The sequence below is a fragment of the Drosophila willistoni genome, assembly GCF_018902025.1.
Source record: "Drosophila willistoni isolate 14030-0811.24 chromosome 2R unlocalized genomic scaffold, UCI_dwil_1.1 Seg167, whole genome shotgun sequence".
NCBI lineage: Eukaryota > Metazoa > Arthropoda > Insecta > Diptera > Drosophilidae > Drosophila > Drosophila willistoni.
The window spans coordinates 11,202,564-11,216,399 of NW_025814050.1; the positions used below are offsets into that span (position 1 = coordinate 11,202,564).

The window sequence follows — 13,836 nt, forward strand, 5'->3', positions numbered from 1 at the left end:
TTCTGTTATATGAACGATATAGATCCAAATCGGTGCCAGTGGCAGATGCTTTCTTAGTTGGTATCCTTGTGACTGGCATCGCTTTGATAGATTTTCCACTTAAATTTTTGTTGTTTGCGTTACTGTTGTTATTGTTGTTGTTGTGATTGCTGAGCAACTTTTTGACACCACCGCCGCCGCCGCCACCAGCACCACCCACTCCAATGCCACTACCACCTCCTCCTCCACCGCCAACACCAGAATTTGGTGTTATAACATTTTTGCCATATTTCACTTCATTTGGATAATCCTTGTAATTATTATATTTTTTGGTTTGTACATTATTTTTATGATTTTTTAACATTTGCAAACGAAACTCTTTCACATCCGCGACACTTGGCAATGAATATGTTGATATGGAAGCCGTTTTGGAGCCATCTAGATTTTGCGATGAACCATAGAAAAGTGAGACAAATTCGTTGAGACCCATTTTTAACAAAAACAAAATTGGCCAAAGAGCACGAGCGCCTGCGCAATAATAATAATTAACCACCAAACAGTGCTTGTCAAACTGTCCACATATGTATCTCCTATGCCTATATCAGACACCACTCTCTCAACTGTTATACCCAAACACACATCAGACACCGCACACACACGTCCGTTGGTTTGAAAATGCGGCGCGCGACTAACTTTACAAGCCAAAAACAAAAAAAGTGGGGGGAAAACCACACAAAAGATCGGAGGAAACGGCAATAGCCAAGAGCGACTTCGACTTCAACTTGAAAGCCACCACAAAGTACAACACCACCAGACACAAAGCAAAAGCTTCATACACAACTTATGTAAAGTGAAATGCGAAAAAAAACTGTACAAAAAAATATATATCCATTATATGTATATCTCTATCTAGGCAAAGAAAAGTTGGCACAATGAATATATATATGGGTGTAATTAAGGCAAAAAGCAAAAGCAAAAACCAAATGTAACGCCAAGGCCTACAAATCGTGTGACAGACTAACATACAAAATGATCATCATTGCAGAAATTTAACACTTGAAACCCATTTTCAAAAAATTATTTTTAAAATATATTAAATATATTTTTGAAAATTGTGAAGTGATATACACTTTTTAATAAATATATTGAATACTTTTATCCAATTTATGACAATTGGACAATGCAATGAATATCATTAGCTTTATTTATCAGATTTTCCAAATTTTTTTTTACTTGACCCAAACATGTTTTTAGGACATGGAAAATCTATTCATATATGAATATTTAGTGTTTCTTAACTGAAATATTGCAATAGAACTTGATAAAGATCTCGTCTAAAATTAAAAAACCAATGATACTTATTCATTTATTTTTAAAGTTTGTAGTTTTTTAAAGAAAATGCATTTGATTTTGATCCCAATTGAATTTTAAAGATACAAATAAACATTTTTGAAGTATCTTCTTTCTGCATCTGGCTTGAAATATTTTAAAAGTATTTATACTCAATGACTTAAAGTGGACATAGCTCTTAAACCATAGCTAGCTTAGGTATAACATCTTTAAAAAGTGTAAAATGTAAAGAAACAATTCTTATAATATTTACTTTAATGTTTAAAAACTTCAAAAATCAGAAAAGATCAGTTGAACAATTCTGATTCTGATTCTGACAGTTTGTGATATTCTAAATTATAATACACAAAAGACACAGAAAAATTCACAACAGAATTACGCAATATTTATGTTTAACCAATGAGAGAAATAACAATATTGCTTAATTAACAACAAAAATAAAGAGAACTATTAAATGCATTAACAAAGCGCTTTTTTGTGATTGTCCCAAATAAGTTTTGTATAAATCAAAATGTATATATCAGCAATAAATGTAAAAATTTCACAAGTTTAATTCGCATGACAAACACAAAAGTTAATACATATTTATTATATATATATGTATGTATGTAGATAAATTTATGCAAAGAAGCCAGAGCACACGAAACTTTTGACTTAAGTAAACCAACCAAACCCAAAGACAAACTAATATAAAGAAAACATTGCATAAAGTGTCTGAAGTTTTTTTTTTGGGTCTTTTTGCTTGTGTAATTATTATTTTCTTTCCATTTTTGAATATTTACAGATAAAGCGTGAGAATTGCGTTTTATGGCAAAAATATTTATGAGTATAGGCGGAAAATTTTTATGGATTAGTATTAAGGGGAAAACTTTCCAAAAATTTGTATTTTTTTTTTGGTAGCACTTATATAAAAGAGACGCCAATTATTCCGGAAGCTAACAACTTTAAAATACTTTTCATTATCCTCGCCCACAAGGTGATTGTGGCGAAAGTCAACGAGTTAAATTTAGAGTTTTTTATTCATTAATCTAAATAAACTGTACTTAACAATTGGATTTCAATCAGTATTTTTATAAGTCGTTCATTTTTTGTGAGAAATGTTATACATAGTTATGAGCAAAAGATACCCAATTTAAACACTTTAAGAGGCAATTTTAAAGGCATTTTAATCAAAAATATATAGGAAATGCATTTAATGCACAAAAAACCATTCTTTTCCGTCTTACTTGTTTGTTTAATGGTAAAAAAGTAATCCATATCCGGCATTATTCATTGTTTGTCATATTTATTGCATTGAATTTTTTTCTTAATCAATTTCAAATCATATAATTAATGAAACTTTGTGGCATTTATTTGGGTCAAAGTGGTTTATTTAGCTTGCCTTTAGGCATTTAAAAGATTTGGCTGTCGCTTGCTAAAAAATTCAATAAAATCTCTAAACTTGGCTAGCCATAATTATACAAGACGAGAAAAAAAAGCGACTTGATAAAACTTTATAGTGCTGGCTTCTAACTGGAGCGTGGCTTTTAATGAGCTATGTTCCGCAGCAGTTCTGTGTTTTATTTTTTCGGCTTTGGTTTTTTGTGTTTTTTTGCATACTCAAATGGCCAGAGCTCTTTTTTGCTGGCCAAGTGTGACGCGAAAGTCTTAGAGTCTACAATTACCTATGCGATGTGGCGGCTCTTTTTTTTTACTTTTGTCAACCTTTTCTTTTAATATTAAAAATCATAAAACAAAGAAATTGCAAAGACCGCCCCACAAAATTGTAAATAAATAGAAAGGGAAATTGCAAACAATAAGTGAAAATTTTAATCAAACACAAAATTAATTTCAACGAAGTTTAGTTACTCTTGCTCATAAATTGTTAGAAGCCTTTTTCATTTTTATAAGTGGAATTTAAATTATAATAAAATAAGCTCAAGAGACAAGAGCTCGTTAAGATTAATGAGAGTTGGCGGATTTTCTGTTTGGTCTATTGGAGTTTGGACTTTTTTTATGCATTAAACTATTGGGATAGTTTTTTTTTTTGTTGATTTGGGTATTTTAATCAACCGCAGAATTTTTGAAAACTTCTTCAAGTGTTTCTAAAATCAAATTCTTGGTCGGGCTATTGCATACTTTTGGGAGCAAATTTACCTTATTTCCCCCGCCTAGATGCGCCTATAACCATTTATATACCTTATATATTTATTTACAATACATGTGTTGAGCTATTTAACCCCTTAACCCCATAAAGTTTAGCTCCGATTTTTCTTTTATATTCTCTATTAAATTTTCTAACTTTACGGCATTATTTTAGGTTTTCTATAAAGTTTATAATTTATTAATCGATTTTTCATACCATATCATATCATATCATCATCATATTGAAGTTCATTGCAAAATCATACGAATTGAAGAATTTAAAAATTGTCTTACTGTGTAATTTATAGGAAGCGGCCTATAAAACGATTCTTAGTCCTGCAACGGATAATCCTCCTTTGCTACTTCAAATTATTAGGACACAATGTTTTCTTTGTGTATGTTTCTTTAATATTTTGCTCATTTCCCCCCCTTGAACCACCTACACACTTCAATGGTGAAAACTTATGAATGAGTATATATGAGTATATGACCCACACTCACAGGTGGTTCTTTGAACTGTATGCCACAAAGCACTTGCATTACCTTGCCACGGCATCTACACCTTACCCCCTCCATCATCACTTTCCCCACCTCTTCATTTGCCCGCCCCTCTGCCCACGCTTTGTAATGTCACAACTTGTTTATGCCGCTATACGCTGCTGCTTGGCGCTTTTTTACAACATTTTTGCTTTGATGTTGAACGAGTGGTTGTTGTTGGTGTTGTTGTTGTTGTTGGAGGTGGCGTTTTATTCTGAACGTGTTGGTGTATGCTCCAGTGCATTCCCCCTCGAATCAGCCCCCTTAACCCCACCACTCAATTTGGTTGGGCTTATTTGATGTTAAATTGTTCGTTAAATGTTTTGAGTGTGGCCCACATTGGGCGCCAGAGTTTTCTACTATGCACAATATCATCAATACTATATACAATATTTATGACTTTCACACCGTCAACTGAAGAGACAATCAATTAAGTTGTCATTTAATTTTGATTGTCTTCCCCGCCTCACACCCTTTTTTTCACCAAAATGACAACCCGCATCTAAATAATATTTTTTTTCATTCGCCGTTGATACCCTACATTTGAAACTATCCCTTGTTTGTGTGGTATATAGGTTTCTTTATTTACTTAATCGACTAGATGTGGCTAATAGGAGGAAGAGTTCTTTTTTGCAGAAGATAACCTTTTGGAGTAATTCTGAATTTACTTTATCAAAACATTCCTATCGAATGTGGAACTGAGACGAAACGTGACATTGACACAAAGCGTGTAAAAAATAGTTTCTAGTTTATTTTTGGCACTGCAATCTATTTCTATTTCTATTGAACTATTTTGGCGAGAGTTTAAGGCCACTTCTTAAGTTTAAATACAAATCAATTCTATTTTTAAATAATTTTACTGTTTCAAATTTGAAGATAATAATTTTCTAATCGAAATATATTAATGTCGATTTTAAAAATTGATATGTTCTTTTTTAATTTAGTGCAAGTTGTTCAAATAAGTTCAAAACCCTTTTTTACTTTTGTTTTGAAAGTATATAGCCAAAAGTATTCCAAAAGTTGCAAAAAAAAAAGTTTGTTAGCTCTTTTTGAAAAGATCATCATGATAATATCAGAATTGACAAAAATCTTGAAAAATAATTGAATATATACCAAATTATCGAATTGGATTAAACTTCACGTTTGAATAAATTTGAATAAATTCAATAAATATCGATCTAAAGCACTTTCATGCTCAACCAAAGCACTTTTTTCACTTTTAGGTTTCTATTCCGAATTCCTGGTGCTAAGTATATATTTATAAAAATCAGAGGACACTAAGTTAGTCGGTTTCTTTTTTTTTTATTTATAATTTTTGTTGTTGTAACAAACGCCAACACTTTGTATATTTGATGTTGGGTGTTTCGTCTGTTTGGTTGGTTGGTTGGTTAGTTGGTCCGTCGTCTGTTTGGCTTAAGCCTTGCCCATTATTTTGGCGGCTTGTTTTCACTCTAATTTATTGCCTACACACATCAAGTTCATTGATTTCGTTGTCGTTTCGTGGGCCGTTTCGGCCCCCCCATCTCTTTTATGGCCTTTTTTCACGCTTTTACTCAATTAAATTGACAAAACAATTATTTATTTATTTATATCTCTACATTGTATTTTGTCAACGGCACGCGTCAAGCTTGATTTTAGTTTTGTCTGCTATTTTTTGTTGAGTCCCATGACCCGTTAATTGTTTTGTGAGTGTGTGTGTATAATGCAAAAAGTTAATGGCCGAATTGTGGCCATATGTGAAATCAAAGACTCAGGCCAACACCATCAACACGCACCTTTCAGTTAAACACTTTTACTTCTCCATCATGCGTAACCAAAAAAAAAGAGTGAAAAAACAACTACAACTACAAAAGCCAATATCGTAGGGGATATTATGATCATTACCATTGAGTTTGCAATTCATTTTATACTCCACATGCTCCATTGCATTGCAAAAAGTGTGGGAAGAAAGAGGGAAAAGTACATTTAGGTCCCCATTTTTATTTCTTTGACAACGTGTGTGGTCCCCTCTCAATGGGAATTTGATTACTTAAGGGAAAATGAAATTGATTTTAATAAGTCATTGCCTCAATAGCGGACTTTGACAATGGCTTACATTAATCTAAATAATTAATGTAAGGCTCAAAAATTGATATTTTCATTATTTTTTTATTCCGAAAGATATTTCACCCATGACTTTCAAAGTTATTCAATTTATGGATATGCATAATGTAGAAGTTAAGACAAACATTTTAATCATTCATTCATTTCTATAAATTTACCAATTTTAAATCAACATATGTAATCATTTATCAACTTTAAACCTAACTTTAGAAAACCTTTAACCAAATTTAGTTAATAAAATTAAGATATTTGTTAAGGTTTGATACTTAAGTTTGAAACTCTATCATAGTTTGATTTTGTCAAACAGTCTTGAAATATAGTTCTTTTATCAAAATTTATAGACAAAGCTATGCATTTTAAATGATTTTAGGGAGCATCACCAATGTGTATTAGAGCTATATAACCGAAATCGTCTGATTTTAAATCAAGTTTTAGAAGTTGCTTTTTATAAGATGAGTTAGTTATGTCCAATATTATGGACAATTTCAATTAATAAGAAGTCTATAAACCTAATATAACATACATAATTTATCACTAAAATGATAGTAGAGCCTCCTACTTAGTTTTCTAAACCACTTCGATCTATGGCATACTGATTGAATAATACTGTAGATGTATAAAAGAGTTATTCATGAAATTGAAAGCCTTTAATTAACATTAAGGTACTGTCATTAGATTTGATTTGGCAGTAATGTGAATTAGTTTAGCCAGACACCAGACACACAGACACAAAACTCATTAGCATGATATCGGGACATACTTTAATGACTACGTTTTGTGGCAAGTTTTATCCCTCAGAAAATTGAAGAAAGGTTTGACAGAGAAGTTGGAAATAATAAATATGCAATCATTAGCAAAGCTCTCTCGGCCACAAAAACTATTGAGGCACGTTTCTGTCTAACTGAATGTAAGTTACCCAAATGTCTAATTAGTGGCATTAATTTTAATTATCAAAGTTCGTTGATGCAACTTCACCATGAAAAGTTTTGCCAACCACACAAAAAATGTCCCCAAAGAGATACAGAGAAAGACCCTAAAAGTAACGAGGAGAGGAGAGGCGTAGTGAGAGGTAGTTTAGGTTGATAGCGAAAAAGTGACTACTGATTCGTTGCGGATTGAAAGCAATTGATAACAAAAGACTCTTGGGCAATGCGTTAATTCGATTTGATATCAAAATATTGATCGCTCTTGAATTTGATATGCTTTCACTTTATTACAAATGGATATATATGTATCTGCATCTAAATGTTTTTAACTTACCTTCAGATATGCCCTCAGCCTGAGGCAAAATTGTTGTAGAGTTTTTAATCGATGTGGATTTTAGTTTGTTGGACGTCTGTTGTTGTTGTTGTTTAGTGCTCTGAATTGATTTGTTTGTATTTCCCTTGGAATTTGGTGATATTATTGTTGTTGTTGTTGTGGCTGTTGTCAGCGTGTTCCCGTTCAAACGTTTCTCTGCAAAAGACAAATAAAATAAAATTCAATTAGAATAAGAAATCTAAACAAAATGTAAGAAATGCAATTAAAAAACATGTTAAATTCGGTGTCACAAAAATTGCTTCCAAAATGAAAACTTTTTAGTTTTTCTAGTTTATTTTATAGTAAATTATTACACCTTGGGGTTAAATACAAAAAATTTTAATTTGCATTGTAAAATTTCTGTACTTTTTTAGACAGCCTAAAAGTATGCACACAATTTGTAACTTTTTACAGGCTGCTAGCGCGCTGTTATTATTCAACAGAGTTGTATCTGATACCCTATTTTCTTAGTGGATTAATTAGTTTGCAGGTGCACTTGAAACAATTACTCACTGTATAAATGATTTGTGTTCTTGCTGCTGCTTCTTTCTTTATTCCTTGTATCACGCATTGAATTGCGCCCCAAAAGCGTCTTGATAAATTTGCCGAAACCCATTTTCTCACTCACTGGTGTCTCTTAATGAGATACACTCACTTATTGGTAACAAATACAATGAAAATGTGGAAAAACAAACGCCACGAATTTTGCTAGGGAAACCCCTATTTTTTTTAATGTTTTTGGTGTTTTGCTGGCTTCTATGTTAGAAAAGCAGCAGCATCACAGCAAATTTCAGACTGATATGAGGTTTTGTTTATTTCTTCAGTTTTGTACTAACTGAGAAGTTGAAAAGATAAAATATACTAAGCCTTCTATTTCAAAGTTGTTTTTTTTCTTATTTTTTTTTTTTTGCAAGCAAATCGAGTGACGTCACAATTTATTAACATATTTTGTGGTTGCTTTAAACACGATTTCTAAAGTATTATGAACTTTTTTTTATTGTACAATACAAGCATACTAAAACTGGTTGAGTTATCTTTGGGAGCAAAACAGATAAATTTTTACTTATATTAGCTAATGTATTGTGGAATTGTAAGATCTTATTCAGTTTTTGACTCTCAAAATGGAACTGCATTAAAATTAAAATTGCTATTTAGGTAGAACCAGGTCCAATCCAGTAGAGCAGTTTGTGATGACCAATAGGCTAATCCTTTTGGAATGTTCACATTGAAAAGTTACCATATTGATATGGAAATACAATGTCAATAGCTCCAAATCAAAAAATGTAAGTAAAAGTTTTTTAGGCGTGATTATTGGCATATATTTTAAGAGACACAAAATTGTTGAAGGATATATTTAAATTTGTTTTAGATAAAATGATTTATTTTCAAGGTGAAATGACCATCTATGTTTATTTAGTGGGTTATTTGATTTTTTTTAAATAAGATGGTTTTTGTTTTAGAAGGAAGTTCCCATCAGAGTAGTCTTTTAGAGTTCATCGATAACAAAGTGAAATCGATAAATCATCATTGACATCAGCAAAATGGTATCATTAACTTTAAAACCAAGATTGGTTATTCTATATATCCTTCTAGATTAGCCAAAATTAATATCCAATAAGTCTTTAACAAAATTTAATGATTTAAGAAATAAATTTAATACGTCGAATTCAAAAATGCGAGATTTTTATGGACGATTTAGACTAACTCCTTGACAACATCCCGTACCAATGTATCCATAAAATTCCAAGCTTGTGTCTTTGTTTTATCAATGCACTTGACTTTCCACAAGGCAGGGAGCGCAGCAAAAGAATACCCCAACACGAACTTGAACATGGAGTCATGTCATAATTTGACCAAATTAATGAATTCTTAGAGTGAAACCAGTTTCCAGTTGCAGGCAGCTGGCAGGAGCTTTAACAACGCGAGACAACAAGACACAGAAAGCACCGAAACAAGGTGCAACATTAACGAAAACACCTGTTTCCATTATTATTATTATTTGTAATTAAAGAGAGTGCACACAAGAGAAAGAAGTAGAGGGAATACGAGAGAACAAAATCTCTTTCTTTCTCTCTGACAAACGATCAGCTTAAGAGTAAAACTCTTTCAACTTTTGTTTTCTCTTTGAGTTTTTCATCTCTTGGATGGCGTCACTCTGTGCTTTAAGAGAGATAAAAATACAGGTTTAATTTTATGTTTTTTTTTTTTTGTGATAATAATTAGCATAATTTGGTAGTGCCTTTTGTTTGCTTTTCATGCAACTTTTGTCTTTTGGGCCAAGACTATTTGCCTGGCTGCCTGCCTGGCTGACCTCATGTTTGCCTTTTTGTCGTTGGCTTTTAAGATAACTTTTTTTCCCTGCTGCTGCTGCTGCTTTTTTTCCTCTTTTTTTTTTGCAAGTACTCGTGCCTGGTTTTCAATGCTAACCGCAGCAGCAACCAGAAGCCATAAATGGCTAGTACAAGTCTAGTCTGAGGCGGCAATGTCTCTAGATATATTCACTTCATGCCGAAAAAAGACTTACAATGTTACAAATGGCCAATGCCACAAACGTGCACTGAACCTTGCAACAACAACAAGAAGAAAAAAACCCAACACAATGTTTTAAAGTAGGAACATAAAAAAAAGACACCGCTAAAACTACTCAAGGGCATGAACTAACATTAAATAATTGACAATTTCCATTAGAAAAGACTATTAAAAAAATTAATAAAAATCCATTTGGGAATGTTTTTGAAGTAATAACATTTTATGTCATATTTTTAGTGCATGAGATCATACATTACCTAATTTGTTTTCTATTTTCTTGATAAAATATAAAGCTTTATGTTATAAAGTGAAAAAATATATATGTATTTTATTTTTTTACACTTAAACTTGGCCTACAGTAGGTGTAGCTATTTAAAAAGGAATTTCAGACCAAATTTTGTAGGGTGGAAAATTCACAATTTTAATTTGGCTACTTAAACGCTGACTTTGGTTTTATATTTTTTGGTGTATTAGCATTGATTAAGGTTTAAAAATAATAAAGCCAAACAGTTTAAAGTAGTTCAACAACTAATGAGATTCGCCAAAGCCTTTTTTCTTTTCTTGTGGAATTTTGTAACTTTTATTGAAAACTTTTGTTATGGAATGTCGTTAATTTGCCACAAACTAACTATAGTATGTAATAGAAATGTTTTACTTTAGTCTCTATGACTGGTAAGCAAGAGGTTTTACTTTTAGAAGCCATTGTTAGCCTAAATTAACTTCAGTAATTAAAACAAAATCACATTCTTTGCTCTCTTTGTTGTCTTACAAACTGTTCATGTTGTTTTTTATATTGATAAGCAATTACCATCAAGTTAAAGCGCGTAACCGGATTTCTCTTCTCATTTTGTCCATTTCATGAGTAGTGTGTGGGTATTGGGTAAAGGTGCAGATTGGCTTAATCTTACACAATTATGCCAATAAAATCGCGGTTTAGCAAAACACTTTTGATGACAGTGAATTGAAGTGAAGCTAAGGTAAGCGCCAGTTGGACGTGGGTTGGTCAATTGGTTGCTTGAAGATATTTATCCACTACGTGGGACTATTTCAGACACGTTTCTGGCCATGGTATATAGAGTTGAAGAGGAGTGTTGATTGCCAATTATGTGTGATACATAAATATGTAACGATTACGCAATGTAAGTTGATGATCAGTGAGTGACAATGCAAAGAATTCTAATTGATCGAGAAGTAAGACCTGTGTCGTAATTGTCTCTTCTCTTATCTCATTACTTTACTTGCGATAAGGTCAATGAACGCCCAACTACAGACAGCTGACAAGACGAAAGTCTCGAGCTGTGAGTGGAAGAGTCTTCGCAGATGTTGATGCTTTTGCAATTGCTGGATTAGAAGCAACATTAAACCACAAGCATCGGTGGTTCAGTGGTAGAATGCTCGCCTGCCACGCGGGCGGCCCGGGTTCGATTCCCGGCCGATGCAAACCACTTTTTTTTTTAAATTTAATAATTATTATATACAATTATAATTAAATCAAAGACAAATACAAAATTAAGAGTTGAAAAGTTAAAACTGACGCCATACCTTTTCTTGCTTACTTCTTTGTAGGCTTAATTTTTATGTTATTCAGTGGTTTAATTTTAAAAAGATGAAAACAAATACTTTGCTATAAATTTAAAAGTTGTCAAGGAATTTTAAGCAATTCAGATTATATTTTGTATTTATACCAGATTTTCAAAGTTGCTGTAAACTTTGGAAAATATTATTTGAAAATAAATTAGTTTATAGCATTGTTTTAAGTTTTATTTTTAACATTGAATATTATTTTTAAACAATAATATTTTACGTTTCATTAATATAAATCTTACAATTAGATCTTAGAGATCGTTATCCAGCTAAATTGAAATACTTTTTCTTTAATTCTAATTTGAACCTTTTTTAATTTATTGGTTTGAATAAATATTTAAAAAATTCTATTTATTTTTTAAAACTTAGAGGAAAATAATATTTAATTCTGAAATAAATGAAGTTTTAAAAACTTTAATCGTTCCATTAAATACTTTATGAAAAAATTATATGTTTTATTGATTCAGTTTGATTCTACATTTCATTTCACATTCACACGTAAAACTTTTTAAGACTTTATTTCTTGCCTTGATTAAAAAATTTCAAAATTTTACCAGTAACAAAAAGGAGCAAAAGGAGCCACTGTGCATCAGTTTTTAGTGGTAGAATGTCAACTCACATTCCATCAGGGTCAATGTCTAATTGTTGTAAACTTTATTTTTTTATGTTTTTCACACATTTTTTAATACTTTATTCACATGTTTTCCCTTGTTTTTGCTGCATAAAATAAGAGGGAATTCTTTTTAGCTTTGCCATGATAAAAATTGCTCACAGAGTGCACAAATTAGTTTTAATAGGGAAATTCATTGTGATGAAGTTAAATTGCAAAAATGTATCTAAATTATGTCGTTAAGAGAATATGCTTCGCCGCCCCTTTCCGCTTTACGTTTCTTCTTGTTTTTTTGTCGCGTCTTTAGTTCTCTTGCCCTCTGGGCTATTCTATACATATATACATACACGAGAGGGAAAAAAATCAAAAGAAACTAATTTAAATGTTTTTTGCCCGCAAGTCAACTGATCTAAAGTGAATGCAAAAATGCGCGCATGCTTATTCAGTTACTTTGCATATGAATGAGAGAAAAAAACGGGCAGAGAAACGTGTTTTGCATATTCAAATGCGCCAAAAGTTATTATTGTTGAACGAGCTCACGCTCATGTTGTGTCTGGGGCATTTCTTTTGCGTGTTGGCAATTTTCAAGCAATTAAAGACATATTACAAAATACCATACAAAAAATCACAGAGAAAAACAAAAAAAAATTTATTTTGCATCGGCCGGGAATCGAACCCGGGCCGCCCGCGTGGCAGGCGAGCATTCTACCACTGAACCACCGATGCTTCGTTGTGGTTCATTCGCCCAAATGGCTTGACAAGATTCTTCAACCACCAACATATGATTTTTTAGACCCACTGTGCATTAGTTTCTGGCCCCCTTTCTTGGGATTTATGAGGTCATGAGAGAACACTGCGCATTCAGTGAGAGATATGAACGACTAATATGCCAAAAATATCAATGAGATAATGGAGTTTTGTTTTTCAACAAATTTTTAATTGAACATGTGGCAACTTCTCGACAAAATGATGTTCCATCATATACAACAATAATTTATCGAGTCACTTGCCAAATGTTGCCAAATAGTAATGAGAACTTTAGACAATTTTGTTTTTGTATTTTAAGATAATTGCAATTCTCATAAATTGATCAAGAATAATAATGTTGGTCTGAATATGATTTGGTTATAGATTATAGAGATTCCAGTTGAGTCAGCCATTACGAAATTCCTGGTTTTTAATTGAATTTCTTTTACTTTGGTTGGCATAGAAATTAGTCCTAGACATTATGAAAAGATCCTTTTGGAGCTTTACGACATAGTCACTTAAATTGAAGAAAATCTTTTTTAAATATTCATAACAATGCTAGAAAAAGCAAAGGAAATTGGCAACCTTAAAGAAGCATCTCGATCTAAAGCCAAAATTGATCGTTTTTGCAGCAAAACATAAAAACTAAAGCCAGATTGGAGTTAAAGGACTAACAAATAGTTTTTAGTTAGAACTAGAATATAAATTTTTATAAAGCCCCATAAAAATCACGTACTTAAGTCATGTATTTACAATAAGTAAAAGAATTCTTAAGAATGGTCAAATAAAACCCACACACTTTGACTTCTTTATAGTGTGATTGTGATTCCTTAATGTTCCTTTTAAATGCCTCCTCTCACTTGAACTAGATAACCAAATTGGCTGGAGAAAAAAACTTTTATTACTTTACCATAAAAATAAAAGTGCTAAATAAGTTTAATATTTCTCTTAGAATTCTCTTATAGAACCTTTGT

General features: G+C 31.9%; 1 protein-coding gene and 2 non-coding genes across 3 annotated transcripts in view; 1 reads left to right on the forward strand and 2 right to left on the reverse strand.

The window, feature by feature from the left end:
* Positions 1–13,836, reverse strand: part of LOC26528776 (serine-rich adhesin for platelets) — a 113,080-nt gene that overhangs the window by 13,748 nt on the left and 85,496 nt on the right. Inside the window, exon 5 of the mRNA XM_015178405.3 lies at positions 7,354–7,548. Coding sequence (XP_015033891.2) covers positions 7,354–7,548 — 195 coding nt within the window. The remainder of the gene's footprint in view (positions 1–7,353; positions 7,549–13,836) is intronic.
* Trnag-gcc lies at positions 11,291–11,361 on the forward strand. Its single transcript has one exon. It is a non-coding gene; the product is annotated as a tRNA-Gly (tRNA).
* On the reverse strand, positions 12,771–12,841 carry Trnag-gcc. The gene has a single exon. It is a non-coding gene; the product is annotated as a tRNA-Gly (tRNA).